Below are 22,401 nucleotides of genomic sequence, written 5' to 3'. Positions count from 1 at the left end.
AATAAATCACAACAATTTGAGCAAACTGCCTGATAAACATATCCTTCTGTCAATTCGCTCTCAGTGCCAGTTTGAGAAAAAGTTGACATTATATTTCTGGACAAGGTGAAAGACTACTGTTCTGAATTGTTCTTCCTTTACACTTTGATAGTGTCCCAATTCATATGGATGTATCCATAGGAGCAATTTGGTTTTCTTAAAAAACACTCAAAAAACAAAACCACCAAAAAAACCGCCTTCAAGTATCCCAAAGCTGTTACTAGATTTAGGCTTCACATTTAAGGAACTAGTTCTGTATTTCACCTGTACTTAAAATTCAACCTTCTTTCCAAATAAGCATTTCTAATTATTAAAGAAAAAGGAACAGAAGATGCATCTCTGTCTCAGGAAAACACATAAACCAAATACCAACAAGAAAATTTCAGAATTATTAATAGAAATTTAAAAGAAATTTGCCTAACTCAAGCTTGGTTTTTTTTCCAACAAGCATTCAGACAGAAGTATAGCAATCTAATAAACAGCAGCAGTAGAAAAGAGTGTGTTTTAAAACTCCAGTATTAACAAAAAAATTCCCATTGTATAAGGGATAGGATACTTACTCTGGAATAAAAGCCTAATCATGGGAAAAATGAGACTATTATGAATGAGATTCCAACTCCATATGAAAAAAAACCCAAACAAATCAGAAGTAGTTGGTAACTAGAAGTTTTGGTGTGGTTTGTGATCCTACTGAAGTACTAGCACGTATTTGAGATAACTCACCTAATCCTTTTTTGATTTTCAGATTTGATGAAGCACAATTGATTTCTGCTTTAACTTTTTTCTGCAATTTTCTATACATTCCATAATGTTGAAGTATGATTACATTGTAAAAATCTATACTTGCACAGTTCAAGAAAATGTCTGTCTCTGTGGCTTTATTCTTTTATTCTTCCTTCCGAAGTTATTAGTTGTTCATTCTTTGTATTACACAGGAAACCAACCTACTATTTTTTAGGTGGACTTCATTTACTTGTGAGTAGCCATAAATGTCTTACTTAAAATTGACATGAAAATGAAGAGCTAACTATCTTGATGAACATTTGTCAAATCTACTTTACCAAGCTTTCCTCAAAAAGTTTCACAGGGCTTTTTCCCCCCCCCTTAGAAACAGTCACTAAGTTAAATCTCAATAAACTGCATCTCATCCACACTTCCACAATCTATTTAAGGACTTAAAATCAGAATCCATAGGAAAAAAAGATCAGTGGTAACATAAAGAATTTTTTTTTTTTATTTTTTAAGCAACAAATTTAGAGATAAACACAAAATGAAAGCTAGGACTGTGACTTGAAGCCATAATACCATAGTATGGTAATGAAATAGTCATACAAGTGTGGGTACTAAGAGTGCAAGATTTCACTGAACCTATATAAGAAAGCAGAAATTATTTCCCTTGTTAAAGTGGAAAATCATCCAAAGGGTATCAGTAACAACTGAATCTGAAATAGCACCCTGAGGTGCTACCAAGAAAGTTGTTATTCTTCAGCTATGCTTCAGCACATAAAAGGACAGACCAGCAACAACTGAAACAGATGACTGCCAAGCAGTCTGACCTGGTGGCAGTTGCACTAGTTTATAGTCACATTTGTGAACATCCTGGTGTGTTATGACTGGTCTGAATGGACTTCCAACCTCAGTTAAAAACACCTTGTGTTAACATGACATAGTAAGAAACCTATCCTAGAATTTGATTATTACAAATTCATAATGCAATTTCATTTTCTCTACTTTGCTGCACTATGGTTTACTCTGAAAGAATGAAAAAAGTGTAAAAACAAGTACACACTTCGTACAGCTTTGGATGGTGTTCCAGTTTAGTGGCACTGACACATATTAAGAGAGTGCTTCTCTTACATCAAATAAACGTGTGACCGAATGTCTTGTAAGTTTAACTACGACCACTGAAATAGTTGCAATATGCCATTTTAAGGTAAATGAAAAGCATGGTATTCTGAAAGACCTTTACAGGACAAATGTCTAAGAGAGGATGTAAAAAAACATTTGCTTTAACACACGGATAAGTTCTGTATTAAATTTTAATAAAATACTTTTGTCAATGACTTAGTCTTGTACTAGGTATTGGAAGTGATCTGTCTAACTAGAAGTTGATGCTACCCATAGAATTAATTGTCATGCTAAACTGACAAGTGATCTGTGACAAAGGTGATGGAGTCCCAAGTCCATGCAGATGTCAGAAAGAAGATATACTTTTGAAATTGACTTAAAAGTCTGACTTCAGCCAGAACTACACAGGATCAGTGAAGAATACACTGTGACATAACCCTATCATAGAAAATGAGATCTGTTTGCATAGTCAGCTTCAGTCATATTTCCAACAACAAATACTAGTTTAACACTTTGATAGAGGACACAAACTGTATCCTGGAATACTGCAGACAGGGAAAGTCAACAATTTCAGAAGACAGCTTTCCCACCTACTTGCTTAACATGTCATGGTTAAGCATTAGCCTGCCATTCATACATCTACACAAAGTTAGAATCAAGATGCTGCATGAACATGGAATAGTACAGTCCAATTCTTATACCTCATCCATTCTGAAGGACTAAAGTAGTTAAACTGAAAGACTTAAACATTTTAAATCCTGTAATTATAAATTATTTTGTAACTGCAAATACAGTAACCTAACAAAACCTTATCAAAAGTTGCCATGGTAAGAACCAGCTACACTAACCACTTCCCTTGTGAGCGCCAGCTTTATCCCCTCCCAGTTATAAAAACATGCCATTTATTTGAGCATGGAGAGGGAGTAACAGTGCTAAACCCATACTGTCTCATTTCCGATTTCCTTTTACGTATCAAAATGCAGAATGTGCCACAAAAAGGCTCAGAAATGCAATGAAGTAGACATTAGGCTTTCAGGAGATATGTTTCAAGTGATATGTTGGTTCTCTAAATTGAGCTCATGTGGGGATAGAAGATTAAGTTCTAAATATTCTGGTTTTTTAAGGAATCCTGAGGAAAGATGGGATAGGCTGTTAGTGACAAACGCCAAAATCTTGCCCAGCTATAAATACACTGAAAACTCTGAATTTAAGCTTACACAGTAATTATTTGTGCTTTCAAGAAAAAAAAAAAAATCCATAGCCCTGCTTTATACCTCCACCAAATCATAAACATTTTTCCATTAAGTAAAACATGATGACAAATAAGAACCTGTCCCTCTTAAGGTACCAGCCCCCGTGTTGTGTTCTCCTGACGGGGAAGACTGAGCACAGCTGGTTGGTCCCAACTAGGATAAACAGTAAAGCACTTTGGCACACACAACCTTTCACAGATTTGAAAGTGCTGCAAGTGCATAAATCAGTTGTCCATCTGTTTTTCCCTTTGTTCTAATCCAGTTTACCTACTTATTAGTTGTGCAAATGAGAGAGGTGTGTAGTCTTTATGGCTCTAAGGTAGAGAAACTTAATGTACATTTTGTACATAATGTACAATGGTAACCAGAGAAGGTAAATTTGCTCAGTAGTCTTTCCCTTACAAACATTAATTGGAACAAAGCTACTCCTATAAGATAGAAAAAAGCAAACTGAGGTTTTTTTCCCCCAAAAGTTTTATGTCTCAACTATTTATAGTTAAAAACATCCTAGGTACCATAAAGAAAAAAAAAGGAAAAAAGGAAAACCAGTAATATCCTTACTTTTTAACAACTTTCACTGTTATATCCTTTGAATCTAGGTTTTAATCATGACAAACTCATCATTTTTAGATATTTCACTAATTAGCATAGCCTAGGAAGACACAACCCAAGAGTACTAAACATACATAGACCGAAACATAGTTACATGCAGAGATTCTGTTAGAACCAAGAGATCCTGCAGTTAGCAACACATACTGCACTACCAGATCTATCTTTTTCCCCAAGCTCTAGAGGTATCTGCTGCCTGAAGCATCAGAGATGGTCCGCTTCGCTAACCTTTAGAGTCTCATACCAAGTTTTACGTAGCTGAGGGCCACAAGATGCCCAGTAATTAACTAGTCATTGTAAGTACAACAGGTTTTATGCTATCATCACCCTGCTGACAGTAGCTTGATAGAACTGATGAGCAGCAAAGCTTCACTCAGAACCCTGTGAGACTCACACGTAACTCCAAGGTTGGCACAGTAGTAATTCAAGTCCTGCTTTTCCTTTGAATTGCAATTCACATTTTGAACAAAATCCAGACTACATAAGTTTCACTTACTCAGGGATAACTCTTGCCTTACTGAAGTCTAATGCACCAATACTATAAATGGGACAGGCGCATACGAAGTGAACACTTGCTCACAAATACCAATAAAGCCTGTAAGGGTTTTACTAGAGCCTTACTTACAAGATTATAAAACCTGTATTTTCTTCGAGTCCTAGCTATTCATGGTTATTTAGGTCTCAACTACTTATGCACATGGGAGTACTGCAAAGACATCTGAAATGCATACAACTAAATTGATGTCTGGAAAGGAATATATTTTTTAAAAAAATCTGTCAATTCAGAGTAAGATAGAACAAATTTAGATTAAGCTCCTATGGAACTTTATCTACATGGCAGAAACTGGCTGATTTCCTACTAGTTTCCCTTGCTAGTCCTCAGCAGCCCCTCCTTCAGTAGTCCACTCTATCAGCTGACAGAAATCCAAAAGTCTAAACCTTCTGGCTGTGATCTCCCCTACAATCTTGATTCCCCAGATCTACAAGTAGCCTGCCCAGGCATTGGACCTATATTCTCATTTTCAGTCAATTTTAAAACAGAAGAACATAATTTATACATATCTGACTTCAAAATGCCAAAGCAATTGTCCTTCCCCACTTCACTTTGCTGGGCATCCTCACTAGTGGCAGAACTGTAAAATGCAGCCACAAACATATGGCTCAGAGCACGTCAGAACACGTGAACAGTAGAGCATGCTAATTTTCTGCTGATGTACTACAGGAAACTATATACTTCAGCATATTTACCAGGTTAAGATTTACCATGACATCTGAACATGCTGGAACTTAACCACACATTTTAAAGGCAAAATTGAAGATATGGTAGCACTGTTCCTCTTGGCTTACATATGAGTAATTTTCCAAGCAACCTATATGTCAAAATTTTCAATGTAAATAATGTAATTTCAAGACCAGTTCTACTCCAAATGAGTTTAGAAAGATGAGTGTTAAACAGTTCTATTAGTTTACTATAATTTATTAGAGAAAATAGGGGTAAGATGTGATTAAAGACAGTATCTTTCTGAGAAACAACACTTTTCACCAAGGTTTGTGATGTTATTAGTAAATTTATGTAATACAGAATATCCTTAGAGGAACAGCCATGGAAAGCTACTGACACTGATGCATTTGATATAGACAGTAAACATTTGAATGAGAAGTCATTGAGACATTTCTCAACAAAGATCTCATAGGACAACTTTCAGCTTAAAATCTCCTTACAAGAATTACTTTTTCTTTTCACCCTTCAGAAAGGGAAGTTCAGCACCCAATGTAGAAAAGAAACAGAATTCACCCTGACTTCACTTCTTTCATGGACAGAAAAAAGCTTGGCCTGAGAAATTCTTTTGAGCTGAAAGTACTAGAAAGTAAAATTAATGTGAAATATTTTCTAAGTTAAAAAAAAGCTGCTTTCTAACCATTTCCCCTATGTTTTACATTCCCAAGAGAGTCAATTGGATGCATTTCACTTTGAAGCGCCCAATAAGGGAAAAACATTCCCTTTTAAGAATTGAATTTTTCAATACCAACAATATAGCTGAAATGAATAACTACAGTAACCATGTTGTATGAAGTAACATGTTGTAACCATGTTCTGACCTGCAGCAGAAGCCAAAAGCAATGGTTAGGCATTACACTGCTGTAACCCACTGCAGCAATTCTAAACTGCCCTGTATCACCTAAGACAAACACTCTGCCAATCATTACTATTTCTCCCTATTCATTTTGCTGAGGGTATCAACGTGTGTTGGTTTACAATATCAAATACATCCTTAAATAAAAGCATCTTTCAACTTTGCACAGATAGAAGACATCTTAGTTTAACCTGAAATATTTTATTACTTCATTCTCTGATGGGTTTTATCTGCCACCTTCCCACAAAGAAAATGCAGTATAAGTGTCAGTCTGCATGTCCATCTTCACAGTGAGAAAAACCACACCTTTCAATGAATCTTTCACAATGCAATACACTTCCAAAACAATCACCCTGAAGACTGTCTGCATTGCTCTGTGACAGGAATCTGCATGACTTAAGGAGTTTCATTCCATGCCTTCTTGTGTACAAGGTTGGGGGTGGGAAGGGAGTTCCTTCTCCTCCCTCTTCCTGCAATAGTGGTTTAAAACAAATACAGAGAACAATCTGTGTGTCTTTAAGACCTCTTCCCAAACTACCCCCACTCTTCCTCCCATGAGCCTCTGGGAGGAATAAGAAACAAGCAGTTGAAACTCAGAGCAATCTTGTCAATGAAATAAACTGGTACTCTTAATTTTGGCAAGATGTTTGAAGGGAGTTCGAACAACCTGTGTACCGGCAGACCACACCAGTGCACGAGATCCTGGCCTTAACCTTAGAGGTTCAAAGAGAAAGCTAGTTCGACTGGTTACAGTGACCTTGCAGATGCCAGCAGCCACAACTGCAGGGCAGGCAGTGAATAGACTGGCTGCCTTTGCTGGGCAGTATAGAAGAACTAGTTTCCACACTCAGCATAGAACACCTCACAGAAGTCCCAGTGACTGGCCGCTTCCTACAAGCTGGGACCCTCGATGTGACTGCAGAGATCAGTAAGCCTACTCTGTTAACCTGTTCACTACAAATAAATGCAGAACTTCACAGTTAAAAATTATCTGTTCTCTATTTACAGAAGAGTCCACTTTCTGGAACTACATACATACACTACTCAAATAACTTTTTAAAAGTAATATGCATATTAATATAGCTTTAAGAGAAATTCCATCCAGCTCCACTCCACTTAAAAACCAGCTGTTTACACTTACTCTTCAAGTCCAAACTGTCTAAGAACTTTACACAACTATAGGAGCCATTGCCTCTGTTTTACTTATGTGAATAATCCAACAAAATTAATATGTAATACAGATCCTCAATATGCAAGATCCTTTCCAGATTTTTAAGAACACAGTAACACTGTTTCAGTGAGCTTCCATGCTAGTCACAACTGCAACACTTTCTTACATTAACCAAACAAGTCCTTAGTCATAGGCTGGGCATCTGTAAAGGCATTAACTTCAGTGAAATAATGAGCATTTTGGATGTATGTTATGGGAACATTTAAGATACTGATTACATATCTGTTCCTAAAGTTAAGACTTGGAACAAGAGGAAGAAAAGCTAAAGAAATACTCATATCACACCTGGCAATTCTGCAGGCTAAAAACATAGAAAAGTAAAAATTAAAAAAAAAAATGTGTACAACAATAAACAGAGAAAACTATCACTGACTACACATGAATTTTCAAAGTATCTATTCAGCAATCGGAAATTAAAGTACTGTCATCATTTGAAGCAATTAGGATATTGTCTTAACTATGACAGTAAATGAACACTTGTGTGCTAGAGTCTATAAACTGGTAAACTCAATAACCTCTACATGAACTGCAAACTGGAGGTCACTCTAAATTTCTCTCACATCGTGTCTCAGATACCCTCATTTTGTACATCTGTCCAGATGCTGAACAGTCAAATATTACCTGAAGATCATGAAGAGATCACTGAGCTTTGAACCTTTCTTTTTAAAGAAACAAAGAATCATTGAAATAAAAGTCTGCAGGCCTTCATTGGCAGTAGAATGGGAGATAACACTATTTGTCTAAATAATCAAAACTGTTCCTCAATTTGGCAACTATCACAAATTAAGATTTTTTTCTTTCAAACGCTTAAAATATTTACACCAAACTGTTTCAGTATCTCAGAAGAACAATCCTGAAGATACAGGCATGACAGTCATACAGGATATATATTAAAAAAAAAATCAGTGTGTAAGACAGTATTTGAGAGAAATATCTTGTGAAATGAAATGCATATCCAGGAGTAGAGTACTCTTGAGGGTTAACTACCAGCTCACAAAAGGACATGATCTTCATTGCTGACAGCTGAGCAAAGAGTTTCAGTTCTCTCAAAAGTAAGATGATTGGATGGTCAGGAAGAGGATGGAAGAGAGCTCAGAAAACAAGATGTTAAGACATTGTCAAATGTCAGTGTGGTCTAGTAGATAACTCATTGTTCCAGCTCGGCTCTACTCCTGCCTTCCACAGTGGCCCTGGTCAAGTTACAAGGAGCTGTAGTATCAACAGCAATGAACTCATCCAATATAGTAAGTATACTAGCAGCCATTCTGCTACAAATTAGAATATTAGGACAAATGAGATGAGAACAAACAGTATTATGTTTCCATGAATGATGTGAACAGTTTATGCTTCGAGGACATGAAAGAAACAGAGACAGTGCAAAACAAAGGCAGACTGATTTGAATTTCAGTTAAATCTCATTGCAGAGAAACAGCAATACTCAATGACGTTAAAGAAAAAAACAACCCTACTTTTTGCAAAAAATCTTCAAATCCTTAGCCATCAGATGCTGAGAACTACCAAAAAAGTGGTCGTTTCTGATCAAAATTGAGATGGAATGTTTCCTCTATCAGCTTCTATTAAGACAGTTTGAAAAGTATTTCATTAGTTTCAAAACAGAAAGTAAACAGTAGACAATTTCAAATGACTCTTAACGATCAAGTAAACAGAGCTGTTGTTTTTTCAGGACACTTTTTAGCCAAGATCCAACAAAACTGATCTTCAAAGAAAAAGAAACCACAACAACCCAAAACAAACAAACAAACCAAGCCTGCCAACCAAAACATAAAAACCCGCCCAAACCCACAAACCAAGAAACAAAAACCTGCAAAATACAAAAACATCCCACCCCAATGGCATAGGGGAAAAAAAAAAAGAATCAAGACTATTCACCACCAAGTAGGATTCTCCAGTTCTGTGGCAAGGTGAGACAGGAAATCGGAAGTGACCTGCAGGCAACACACTCAGCCTCCAGGTGTAGATAAAAAGGGAGGGAAGCAAAAGAAAGCAACTTTCCACTTAACTACATTAACCCAGAGACAAGTAACAAAGCCCTCTTAAAGGCTTTCTGTCCACTTTGCCTCAAGTGAAAGATTGAACTGTAATTCTAGAGTTTTAAGGGTGAGCAGAGCAGATAAAAAGTAAAATAAGAGGACCCTTGGGTCTCCTCTGAGAACACCAAGATTAGCATTAGAAACTCAGAATGCAAATCAGACCCATTCTATTATTACTCCTATTGCTGAAAACTAGCATTACAAGTGTTTCAAGAATAGCTTAATGGTAACATATAATTGCTATTTTAAACAAGCTTAAGCTAAGTTTCACCAATGCTGGAAGTCACTGAAAGCCAAGAGAAGCACCCTCAAACACTTTTCTCCACTCCTGCCTCATTCTCTCCTGAACCAGAATAAACTTTTGCACAGTTGCACTGTTATCTTTACTCCAACTTTAATCGATAACAAATACACACTTAAAGTTATCTCATAAAGTTCAAGTGAATCACTTAGAAGGAAAAACTCATCTTCAAATCTTGTACTCCACATGTCCTACACGGTAAAACACAATTGCACGTGTCGACATGCAGGTATTGCACTGTAGCCCCCACTGAGTGAAGGTGGCAACTGTACCTTTAGTATCACTAAATCCAGTGAGACAGAAAGCTCCAGATTAGTTAGTTACAATCTACTTACTTTGCATAGGAACAAAGAAACTGCCATACCAGATCAGACCATTTAAGCAGAACTCTACAAGACTTGCAATAACTAAGAGTGATAAAAAGCAGACAGTAGAGGTTGAATCTCTTCCAAAAGTACTCTCAAGCTACTGAGCACAGAGAAGATAGGAAGTGGATTTTCCATACAGGAGTACCCATCATCAAATTGGAAGCAGAAAGTTCGGTGCTTTATTTAAGCAGTCAGCTAAATGGATTTGGTTAAAACATAAAATTTTATTTTACCTTAGTTAATAATAGCCAAGACCAATAATAAGTTATATTTTTTCATCTTAGCTATATTTTGACAGCATGAACAGAAAAATTTATCACCACTTCAGATTGAAAAAAAACCCCACAAACCTAAACACAAATCTTTCCCATACTGTGCTTCCATTGTACATGTTCTCCCTCTGTTCCCACTTCACTGCCCAGTACAGAGCTCTCTTAAAGCATTCATGCTCTCCTTTGAAAGTCAAAGGTGCTAAATCTGAAGAGTTTTTAATAGCATACTTGTACATAGACTCAAAACTTCAGTTTCACAGCATGTCTTTAGCGTCTAGCTGGTGTCAAAGAGCAACTACAGAAAGTACAGTATAAATATCTACAAAGGTTGCCGTTCAGCTGAACTATCGGACAAGTCTGATATATCCAGTGTAGACATTTTCAAATCCAAACAATTTTCCAGCAAGTCACACTGTACTTGGTTACTGTATGGAGAGAGAATGAATTGCCACATTTCCTGCTTTTCATTTTTATGAAAATGAAGTAGAACTAATCCTGTATATGGGGATGTAGTGTTACCTACACCATTTCAGACCCTGATAAGCATCACCTAAAGGGTGTGAGTGTTTTAAAAGAATATTGTTAAGGCTGCAGAGAAGGAGGGGCATTTTTCCTACATGGATTTCTTACAAGTTACAAGAAATCATGCTACACTTACCACTGAGCTCCCCATTTGATTCTGTTAATATAAGCCAAATCAATATACTGTTTGTATAGATATGGGATAAGATGCCTGAAGTGCTTTATGTTAAAGCTTCATTTCCCACTAAAATAACTCCCCTCTCATAACAGTGATTTAAACAGACAGCTCACAACATTCCAGCTTTTAGGGAGAATACTTGGCAGAATGCTTGAGAGATCAAAGGAAAAAAAATAATATTTACATTTAGGTCTTAAAAGTAGTCAGTTTCCCTTTTCAGCTTCATTCTTAGTCTCATGCACATCTCCTAGCATAAACAGAAAATATGTATTTTTTTAAAGTAACTGTAATACCAAAAAGACTGATAGGTGGACTCTGGAGCAAGCACACTGTATTTTAATTAACAGTAGATCATTACAAGAAAGGTCAATTACTGTTTTAAGAACAGAACAGAAACCCCCGAGATAGTACATTATTTTCATTATGGCCTTCAGTTTGCCTCTTAATAATGTCTGGGCAGCAGCTGCACACATGGATTTAATGTGTAATACAGTAACTGTTACTCACATATAAATTAACCCCCCTCCTTTGGCTAGAACAAGTCAATTAATACTGTAAAGGCAAAGAGATGTTTTAAATTCTTGATGTGGCCAGACAAAGTAATACTTTGTCTAATATCTGTTTACTAGAAACAACACAGAATTACTGAGATATTCTACACAAGCACTTACAGGATATTTCTGAAGAACAATCACTTTTAGTGTTGCCATGTATTTTCAACTGTACTTAAATTCAAAGTGGACTATCTCACTAAAATACTAAGGACAAAAGCACTTGGCATTTAGTATTTACTAGATTTGTTAACATTCCTAGTCATATGTTAAAGAGCATTTATGGAAAGGGTTTTAACACACACTCAAAACGATAATGTGTGGAAATGCAGGTACTTTAAAGAAAACAGTCCATGTGAAAGGCAAAAAAATCCACAGCTGCTCTGTCATTGCTGCTGTGGCACTAACTAGCAAAGATGGACTGAAGTGTTCCATCATCAAGGCAATATAAAATGATCTTTGTGAACTTCTAATATCAAGCCTAAGTCCCCGTTGCTATTACCATGACACCGAGTTGTTTTAAAACTGTTTTGACACCAATTTCTTATTTTCCTTGAAAATTACGAAATTGGTTTCAATCCTACTAGGAGATACAGTACACTGTAACTTCATTACTTGATAGAGACTTGGTGCTGAGTCATAAAGAGCCAAACTGCTTTCTAAAATTCATTCATTATCACCCCCTCTCAAAGCATTTAAGATTTTTCCTTATTTTTTCTGTAAGTACAGAGGCATTTCTTATCTGTTACAAACACACAGTATTAAGTATTTTTACACTGCCCTAGAAATAGACCAAAATCCATCTGAATTGTTAAGGATTCATATAAACAAGACATTGGTTTAGAAAACAGTTCTTAATACAGTAGTCTCATGGTAAGTCAACCTTTTAAAAATATCCTTCAGGTTTAACTGACTTAAAACATGATTGAAAAGGACAGGTAAGTCATCCATCCAAACTGGAACTGGATTTCTTAAAAGGTTTAAATAATTAGCCAGACAAACTGTGAGGCAGCATCAATATAGGTCCTCAGATGTAAAGTCCTTAAACTACCCATTGCACATTACATAAAACCTTATCAGAAGTCTATTTGAAATTGTCAACTTCATATCAAAATTACCCATCACTAGTGCAGTGCCTTCCCACACGTACCAGTGAGACCTAGCAAGTTCACGTTAAAGCTGAAATGTGCTCTGAAGTACTTAAAACTGCTTCATCATGGACATGAGTTCACTTTTATTCTAAACACGTCTACATAGGAAAAACTGGTAGAATATGGACACTCTAGAAAACTGACTTTATCAAATAATACATATGGATGGCACCAGCGCACTAAATGAAACAACTTAAACATATCACCCAAGTTAAACCACCAGAAAATGACCTCCTCTTGGAGAAAGGAAGAGGGAATTTATATTTTAAAGTGTTTCCCTCCCTTTACTAAGAATTAAAAAAAAAAAAAAAAAAACCAAAAACTTCTGCAATATCACAATGCCGCAAAGTGGAACTACATTTCGGAGAAGTCCTTTAAAAAACAAAAAAAGGGCTCAGTTTTGTGGAGCCGATTGCTCGGACGGTGCGGGACACGGACAGGCGCCGGTAAAACACGGAGGCAGAGCACGGCCGCCGCCTGACCCACGGCGCTGCCCGCGCCCCGCCGAGCTGCGGGCAGGGCCGGCGGGTGCCGCTCGTTCCGCGTGCTGGGGCTGACGCAGCACCCATCACCGCCCGAATTCACACTTAGGAGCCTTTCGAGGGTCAGGCAGAAGTTAAACACAAAAGCACCCCCCACAAATATACACACAAACACGCCTCTCCCGCGCCGTTCCGCTCCCGAGCTGCCTGACTCCGCTCCTCCGGCGTTGGCTACCGGGCCCAGCGCCTCCACGCACCGCTGACAGCTCCGGGCGGCCGGCGGGGCAGCCCGGCCCGGCGGCCAGCCCTCCCTCACGCATGCACCAGGTGCCCCCGCGTCGCGAGGCAAGGTAGAGGGCGACGGCTGCCCGCCGCGCCCCAGCACTGCGCTCCGTCGGCAGCTCCCGCCGCCCCCGCATCCGCTGCCAGCCCGCGGCCAGGAGGCGGCCGAGCGCCCACAGCAAGGAGGGGCGGGGTAGGGGGGACGCCAGGCACGGTACGCCGGAGCCCACCCCGAGCCCTTCCCGCGGGAGCTGCCCCGCCGCTGTCACCCGCCGCCGCCGGGGTCGAGCCCTGCCCACCCCCAAGACGCCCCCTCACCTCGCGGGGGAGGACGGGTCCATCGTCCGCTCCGCGGCGGGGTCAGTCCCCGCCGGTACAAGTTCTAGGAGCTCGGTGCAGCGGCTGGGGGAGGCAGCCGGGCTGGCTGGGCTGGAGCGCGGCGGCCCAGGGAAGTAGTGGAGCAGCAGCGTCTCGGGGGACTCCGGCGACGAAGAGGAGGAGGCGGCGGCCGGGGCGGCGGCGAGGAAGAGGGGAGCCTCGGGCAGCCGGTCCAGCTCCACGCTCCGCACTTTACGCAGCTGCTTCCGTCTCCAGTCAGAGCGCTGCTCCCGGGAGCCGCCGCCCGCCTCGCGCAGGACCCCCCCGACGCTCCCGGCCACGCTCCCAGCGACCACGCCGCCTTTCAAACTCCCGCAGACGGCGGCGGCGGCAGCCGCCTCGCCGCCGCTGCCCGAGGATAATCCAGACGATGTGGTGCGATCCCCTGCCGCCGCCGCCATTTTCTCTGGCGGGTCACATCAGGCTCCCGAGGACCGGGGGTAGAAGGTGGAAGCTAAGCACTCCGAGGCGCTGCGGAAACAGCGCTACCAGCGCAAACGGCGTAGACAGGGGGCGGGAGGCGGGTGCCGATTGGTAGCGGCGAGCAGCGCGGGGCGGGCCGGGGCGGCCGCCGGTAGGTGCAGCGGGGCGGGGCCGCGCGGCGTCCCGCCCCGCCCGCCCCCTCGCAGGTGTTGGCGGTTGGCGGAGCCGCGCCCGCCTGCCAGGGGCAGGGCCAGGCCCAGCGCCGCGCCCGGGAGCCGGAGGAGACACTGGGTGGGGGGACCGCTCACGGCCTCCACGCGGCCCTTCTCGCGTGTAAAAGAGGCGGGTGCTCCATCGGCCCTGAGGGCTCGGGGCCGCCGCACTGTGAGGGGCTTGTGGCGAAGGGAGGCCCTTTCCGAGGCCCGGGCTGGTTCCGGTTCACAGTACCCTGGCTGTGTACTCCCACTCTCCACGGCACCCCTAGACCTTCCGAGGCGACGTCCTCCCTCCTCCCGGGGCGGGAGCCGGCCCGCGAGCGAGGAGCGAGTGAAATGGCTGCGACGCCGTGCCGCGCTGCAGTGAGCCGCGGAGGCGTCGCTGCCGCGCCCGGGCTTACCTGCTCACTTCTCTCGGGGGGCAGTAAGGAATTCGGTGCGCATCCTCCCTCGCAGCCTTCGCACGTCGTTCTCGGGAGCTGCCTTCACTTGCCAGGCGCCGCTTCGCCCGTCCTCAGACACTTTTCCATGTCTGTAACTATTTAGAAGCGTCAGAATACATCCGTTTCCGTACGTGCATACGTACGCACATCTAGTTTAGATTATAGCCTGCCACAGATACATGCAGCTGCGGCTGTTTCCCAAGAGACTGGGAGAGAGAAGAAAGGCAGGAAACATCACATGACCAGAACCTCGGGGAGGTCCAAGTAAAATTTACTCTTGGTCTAGATTTCCACTCGACCACAATTGGTCGGTTTTGCTTTCAGCCTCCGGGTTACGAAGAAGCAATTTTGAATTTTGCAATAACTGAAGGGTGTACATTGCTGTTAGAAAGGTGCCGTTTTTCTGCTCTTAGACCTACCTATCTGAATGCTGATTTCATATGAGAGCAGGAAACGAAAACTGAATGTCACTGTGCATAGCAGGCTGTTTTCAGGCTGGTGTGGTCTTGAATACAGTACAAGTTACCCCATTCAAAGCACTTTAGCTGAATATCTTAGGCTTATTTATCAGAACTAGCTATGTGTAACATTAAGTGTAATATTAACTAAGTGTAACATTAAGCATGACAACAATGATTATTAGTATGGTCACTCTGCTGGGAACACTGCTTTAATCTGAGGCACTAGTTGAGCACTCCTAACAGAAACAGATTTTTTCTCACATGTGTGATCAGATGCTGATTTAAATGCAGACTTTGCTGAGGAATGTGACAAGCACCTTTAGAAGACAGTCTTTCCCTTTTAGACTTGCAAGAGTAAAACCCAGAAGATACTGTATTCTGTATCAGTATCAGTATGCACGTGGCCTCAAAGGTCACTAAGTGTACTACTTAGGTGATCTGTCAAGATCCATGTTGTAACTATCCCATGAAGATTTTTTGATGAAGAATGCTGTGAGAACATCATTTGCATTGTTGTCTTGTAAGGAAGGTACCTTTGTAGGTGACAAGAAGTCATCTAAATGTCCCGTTGTAGTGTATAACTCAGGGGTGTACTTTTAAAGAGAGATTAATTCAGAATTTCACGAAGTATTTGACACTTAAACCTTTCTGGAAGATTCCTAAACCAAGACTTATTATCAGAGTGAGGATGTTACTAAAGGCAGGGAAGAACAGCGCCAAATATATATTTTGTAGAAATGGCATGAGATTAGTTGCATGCAAATTCTGAAGCAGAGGGTTTAAATTAACTCAAATTATTACCAGTTGTTGGCAGTGTAACCTGCACGTACACAGGATCCTCCAAGTCTTCAATAGGAAAACATTCCAGCAAACAGGACATTATTATGTATTTTCAAATATTCTGCTCTGCCATAAAATCACATTCATAGGAAAAACTGCACAACAAACTCCAAACCTATGCCTTTAAATTATTCTAATCAGAAAAATAAAACAGATTTAGGAATACTTGTTGCATGGAGCAGCAATACAGCTTAAAATAGCCATTGGTTACAAAATTACACTGAGAAGAAAAAAAAAATATCTAATAAAAGTAAATCTAGAAGGTAAGAGTGAATACACATCCTTTTGGTCTGACAGAATCCTAAGGCATGCCCCTCCTAAAATGCCAGGGCTCCAGCAGGGCTGAAGAAGAGGGAGACTTGGAATCATAGAATCATAGAATGGTAGGGGTTGGAAGGGACCTTTAGAGATTATCTAGTCCAACCCCTCTGCTAAAACAAGGCAGAATGTCACAATAGGGTATTGACAAATGTGCACATGAGCTTAGGTGAAGTGCTGCTGGAAAGCAGCTGAGAACAGGGCAAAATGTGAAATCCAGGGACAGTAAGAGGCACCAGTGTGAGAAATAATTAAGTGTAGACAAGTGCTGTCACTATCCCTGTTAAGGCATGACTTTGCCTTTTTAGTAAGGCCAACACTATCAAGTTACTTTTCGTTAAGAGGGAAAGTGGAAAAACTTTACTATTTAGTCCTAACGAATACATGGCATGCCTTATAATGGTGTTTATCCCTGATTATTGTCTGAAAACCAACTCTAATAAATTACACTTTGCCTATGATCCTTGTATTCTGATCTATTATAGTCTGATCTATAGTCTTATTCTATTCTTATATAATGTTATATATGTATTTATATATGTGTATAATGATCCTGATTTTTTTCAAATGAATACTTCTCCACTCTGCCTTGACCAGGGCAGCACAGTGGCAAACAAGAAAAATGTGCCAGCCATACCTCACACCAGGACACAAAGTAATGCAACAGTAGTATGCAACCTAATTTATGCACAGTTTGGGGCTCCACAGAATTCTGAAATCTCTACACTAAATTCTGAAATCAGTAATTTAACATGCTGACATCTCTGTTTTCTAGTGATCTGCTCTTAAAAATCCTATTGTGTTTAATCCATGTGAGTTGACCTGATTGTGAAAAGCATAAAACTTGCTGATGAGTTCATGGAGATATTCAGTTACCTTTTGCATAGATTATTTCTGAGCCTGTCTAAAATACAGCTCTGGAGGGTAACATGAGACTTGTAACAGCTTTCAGTGGGCCTGTTTCCCCTGAGTCCTAAGTAGCGGCACTCAGGATTTGTTATGAAACAGAAGCCTTTGGCCTCAATTTAGCATCATGCAAAGTTTGGAACATCAACTGTTGTACACAAAGAAACTTCTGTTTGGGAACAGTCGTAAGTTTTTTGCAAGCCGAGGAGATTCCCTGTTGCACAAAACCTGTAACAGTGTCATGAATAACCAACAATTTTCAACACACTAGAGATAGGAATCTGCCGTGCCCCTGAATACATAACCTAGGCATCGTCATCCACAAACAGAATAAATATAAGAGATAACACGTTCCATAGCTTCTGGTCATGACTAAACATGCAAAAAGTGTTTTAATACTGTATATAAACTAGATTCTCTGTGTCTGTGTAGAGAGACTTATCCCCACCTTGATCTTCCATTCATTCTTTCCATTGTGAGAAAGGGAATATAAACCTGCTCCTGCTCCTTTCCTGTTTACTCCTGTGTGTAGTGGAGAAGGCAAGCAACTAAATGAGGACGTAGCCTGAGATCCTTTTCATTCTTGTTTCCTAGGGCTGCTTAAAATCTGCTGGTGTCTCTCTTGCCTGTAGAAATGGCTTTGCCAACTTGCTGATGCTCAGTTCTTGCTTCTTACTTACACTACTTAGTGTAACAGGTGTGACTTTTAGAAGAAATTCCACCTCAGAAAATCAGGATGCCATATCACTTTTCAGGAGAAAGAAAGACAGAATCTGTTACAGGGAATTATGTGGATTTTGTTCTGGGAATGTCTAATCTCACTGTTATTTAAGTATTTTTCTTACTGATTTGCCTGTTAACTTCTACATTGATTTCCATGAAGAATATGTTTAAAGATTTCTTCCCTCACAATTCACACAGAACTGAACTTTGGTTAAAAATGTATTTTGAATCCACAAAACATAAGATTACATCTTGATGTAGGTGTCAGACACATTGTGTAAGAGGAGAGCTGTACTTAAATCTCCCTCTGCCAAAGCACCTAATAACAGTTCTTTGTTTCTTTTTAAGAACTAACAATGTTGATATTCCTTTTAGCAGCCCTGCACTAACTGCCTAGTCCTGTTCATCATAGTTACCAGTTTTCTTCCTACCATCTTCCTACCATGTACTCATGAACTAGGAACCTTTTGGTCTGTCTGTCATATGATCCACTGTAAAATGGTGATCTGTTCCCAAAGAGTTTGCAATTTAACTGTGAAGGACAGACAATGAACAGAGCAATCAGCAAGATAGATTGCAGTCCCTGCACAGCAGAAGCCTATCTGCAGCCTTGATTTTTTTTGACATTAGTTTGTACATCTTACATTAACTACTAAAATCAGGTACATTTGAGACCTAAGGTAGTCTTTAAAATATTGATATCGAATTTGAATATTCTTTCTGGCTGTGCTATGGAGGATTTTTCTGACCTCAAATAAGTCATCATCCTTTCATGGCTTAATTTTTCCCAAGTGTAACTGCATAACAGATAAATTTACCTACCTCATGTCTAACACAAGGTTGAGGGATTTAATGTTACTGAGTTGCCAGGTGAACACTTGCTGAAAGGAAGTATAGTAATGAAGTGAGCAAGACCAGTTAAATTTCTTCTGGTAAATCACTCATGAAGAGACAACAAATTTATTGCAGCCATCAACTCTTTTTCTTATATTCTTCTAGACTGCTACATCAACAACATAGCTCTCACCTGGATCAACATTTATATGTGTTGTAAGCACCACTTTCTGTTTCCTCTCCAGCAGAAAGCAACTCTACCATTTCTGATTCAAGAGACCAACAACAGCTGAGTTTTCCTTTTGCTTACTGCGACCACTGCCTGTTACATCTCTTTCAGCCTAGGCACAATTTTTTCCTTCCATTCTGCAGGGCAAAGGCATGGGGCATAAGCCCTTCTGTTAATAAACAGTGAAGCTTTTCTCCACTGGAAACTATAGATTTCCAACTTACAGAGGAATAGATGCAAGCGTTTCTCTGTTATGTTTTTCTTTAAGGACAATGTAGCAACATACTTTAAGGGAGCATGGAAGGTCAAGATGGAGGAAGGACCATTTCCTTGTTCCCACCAAAGACGACCCTGCAGTCATTCTTCTGCCTGCCGCTCTGTCATCCTTCTGACAGCCACAGAGTCATGCAGTACCAACAATAAACTGCAGTTACTAGAGGACAGTAATAAGACAACAGCATAAACATTCAACTACCGCCAAACATAAAAAAAAAAGATCAAGTCTTGTTGATGTGTCTCAGCGTGGCTGCAGGCTGCTAACCAAGAGTGTTGCATGATTGGTATATCTAGCACATACCAAACAAGCCCTATGAGGATCCTGTAGCAAAGGAGCAGACAAGACTGACACAATTTGACAGCTACTACTGGATAACAGCTTCCCCAAATAATCACCAGATATGCAAGGAACTGGCAAGAACGCCTTTTACAGTGCACCATGCTTGCCTTCTCCTGAGCCAGTATATACCAGAGTAATCATTTTTAGATGCAGTGAAGACATCCAGTCTGACTTGTTCTCTCCCTCCTTTTTGTTTCTGTTTCTCCAACCCTGCCCCTCCAGTAATACTATCTGTGTACTTTCTTTCATGGTGACTGGTGGTGGTGGCAGTGACGTTCCTCTTCCTAAATCCATTAGGTAGTCCTGCCAAGGCCCTCACAGATTTCAGAGGAAATAACAAAACTCAGCAGCGACATTAGTGACTAGTCCATCATGTGATCTCACATGCCAGGTCTGCCAGCTGACAGAATTAAATCAAATAAATTGTTACAGTTATGATGTCAGGGTGTCCACAGATCTTAAAAATAGTAACTCAGTCTTTTGTGTCCAAACATTCAGATCTTTATCATATCCATCCTTTTAGAGAAGGCTGTATAATTTTTTTCTAAGCTTATAAATTTAAGTTATTCCTTCCAGCAATTATAGTAGGTGCAACACTACTTTTTTGCTTATATGTCAGTGACAGTCCCTGAGAATAGTGTTTCCAAAGCCACACAATCACAGTGTCACAAGATATCATCTAAACTAAACATCCTCCAAAGCCAGATGATCTGGACGTGAGTAGTTGCCATTTGTCTGTCTGGAGATAATTTTTTTTTCAGTATTATGTTGCATCAACAGTCTTCTCTTCTATGCATACATAAGTAAATAAGAGTCCAAGAGTCATAAAAAACATTTCCCAGGCAGTTTCTGGAAAAAGAAAGGTTGCACTAGAGAATTTTGAGGAAAGTACCTTTTCAGTCTTAGTATTTGGTTGGTATTAAAACAAAACATCTTATGTTTATTTTGCATGAGCAGCTGGCTACAGAAGAAATATAATTAAATGAAATATATCATTGAACTCCAAATTTCTTAACTTTCTTGAGATCTGATTTACTGATAAAAAGATATTTCTATAGATATTCTACCTATTCCACAGCATAGACCTACTTCTCAAATTTGCTTGCTATTCCTGGGGCTTATTTATCATTCATTAGGGCTCTTGCCCTAATATGTTATAGCTTCCTTTGCTACATCCACTTCATTTACATTTTTAATGATGTTTGTAGAGACCAATGAATCTTACCTATCAATAAATCATCATTAGATAAATCCTCTGCTATCTGCCTAGTCACCTTCCCTCTCTTAAACCACAGAAAATAAATGTTGTATTAGTTGATGATCTTTGACATTTGTGAAGTTATATTGCATGTAATATAAATATATGTATAATATATATGTGCTGCTTCTTTAATAGATTTGGTTTATATTTTTCAAGTTTAATTTTGATGATTTAATTTAATCTTACTGATGCAACCTAAAAACATCGTTAGGGTACAAAACTGAGCTGGCTTCACATGCTCTGTGTGTTTGCATTGCGAAAGGTCTGGAGAAGCAAAGAATAACCTTGATGAGTGATGTTTCTTTAGACTTAAGAGAGGGCATTAATGTAATGCTTTCCAAGGTAGAACACATAATTTATTTTGAATCATTGACTAATTTCTTGTCCTTTGTGATTTAAGCTTTTCAGATTTTGAGCAAAGATTTGCAAGTCTCAAGAGCATAACTGACCACTTACTGTTGAAGTGTGTTAACCACATGAACAAATTTCAGTGAATTGCCTAACTGCTTCTCAAGGATGATGTGTTAATCAATTTTATTGTACATGATACTAATGGTGCAAGTCAGATCACTTAAAAAATACATGTCACCATTATCTCTTGAGTTTCATTAACAAATAAACAGTACTGAGCTACTGCTATTAGTTTCCTGTCCTCTAAGCACAGGACCTGCTAGGCCTGGTGGCTGAACTGAAGGAGGAGATTGGTGGACTGAACATCTATGATCTCTGAAGTGTAAGCAACAAGTTAAGGCTTCACAAGAAGTACAGGGTCCCCTACTGTCTTCTAACCAGGTTAACAGAGGGGACCTAGGAGATGAAGTGGAATGGATACAAGTCCCTTCTCAGGGAGGCAGGCAAATCCCTTCCAGGTCTCCAATGCTCTTGCACAACAGGTATGGGGCTTTGGAAGCTGAGAACCAGACAATGGAATATGAAGATGTAGGTCCACTTGAGGAGTCATCCAGAGTGAGTCAGTCACTGTCATGCCTTAAAACTGCCTCATTTTTTTTAAAAAAAGGAGGGTTATAGTAATAAGTGATTCCCTTCTGAGGGGAACTGAAGGCCCCATATGTCAACTGGACCTATCCCACAGAGAGGTCTACTGCCTTCCTGGGGCCAGGATTAGAGATGTTGCCAGGAACCTCCCTGGTCTGGTGTGGCCAACTGACTACTACCCACTGTTGGTAATGCAGGTTGGTACTGATGTGGTTACAGAAAGAAGTTCAAAAGCTATTAAAAAAGGACTTCGGGGCATTGGGGAGAATCCTTGATGGATCAGGAGCACAAGCAGTGTTCTCCTCCATCCCTCTCATGGCAGGGAGGAATACTGAACAAACAAGGAAAACTCAACTCATTAACAAGTGGCTCAGAGGCTGGTGCCACCAACACAGCTTTGGGTTTTTTGACCATGGTGACATTTTTATGATGCCAAGTCTGGTGACAGGTGGAGGTCACCTGTCCCAAAGTGAGAGAAGGATCCT

General features: G+C 40.3%; 1 protein-coding gene across 3 annotated transcripts in view; it reads right to left on the bottom strand.

The window, feature by feature from the left end:
- The window catches only part of MAP3K1 (mitogen-activated protein kinase kinase kinase 1), a 62,088-nt gene extending 47,162 nt beyond the window's left edge, over nucleotides 1–14,926 (bottom strand). The window contains exon 1 of one of the 3 annotated variants that reach the window (XM_062017663.1): nucleotides 14,691–14,926. Coding sequence is in view for 1 of the 3 variants with exons in the window: in XM_062017662.1 (XP_061873646.1) it covers nucleotides 13,592–14,052 (461 nt within the window). In the remaining 2 variants the exon portion in view is untranslated. Of the gene's footprint in view, nucleotides 1–13,160; nucleotides 13,244–13,591; nucleotides 14,093–14,690 lie in introns of those variants that run through there. The other 2 variants (XM_062017662.1, XM_062017664.1) reach the window with 2 other exon arrangements.
- Between the last annotated feature and the right edge of the window lie 7,475 nt (nucleotides 14,927–22,401).

Source organism: Colius striatus, chromosome Z (assembly GCF_028858725.1).
Source record: "Colius striatus isolate bColStr4 chromosome Z, bColStr4.1.hap1, whole genome shotgun sequence".
Lineage (NCBI taxonomy): Eukaryota > Metazoa > Chordata > Aves > Coliiformes > Coliidae > Colius > Colius striatus.
The sequence above is the reverse complement of the archived record's forward strand: the minus strand, read 5'-3'. Positions and strand labels throughout refer to the sequence as shown.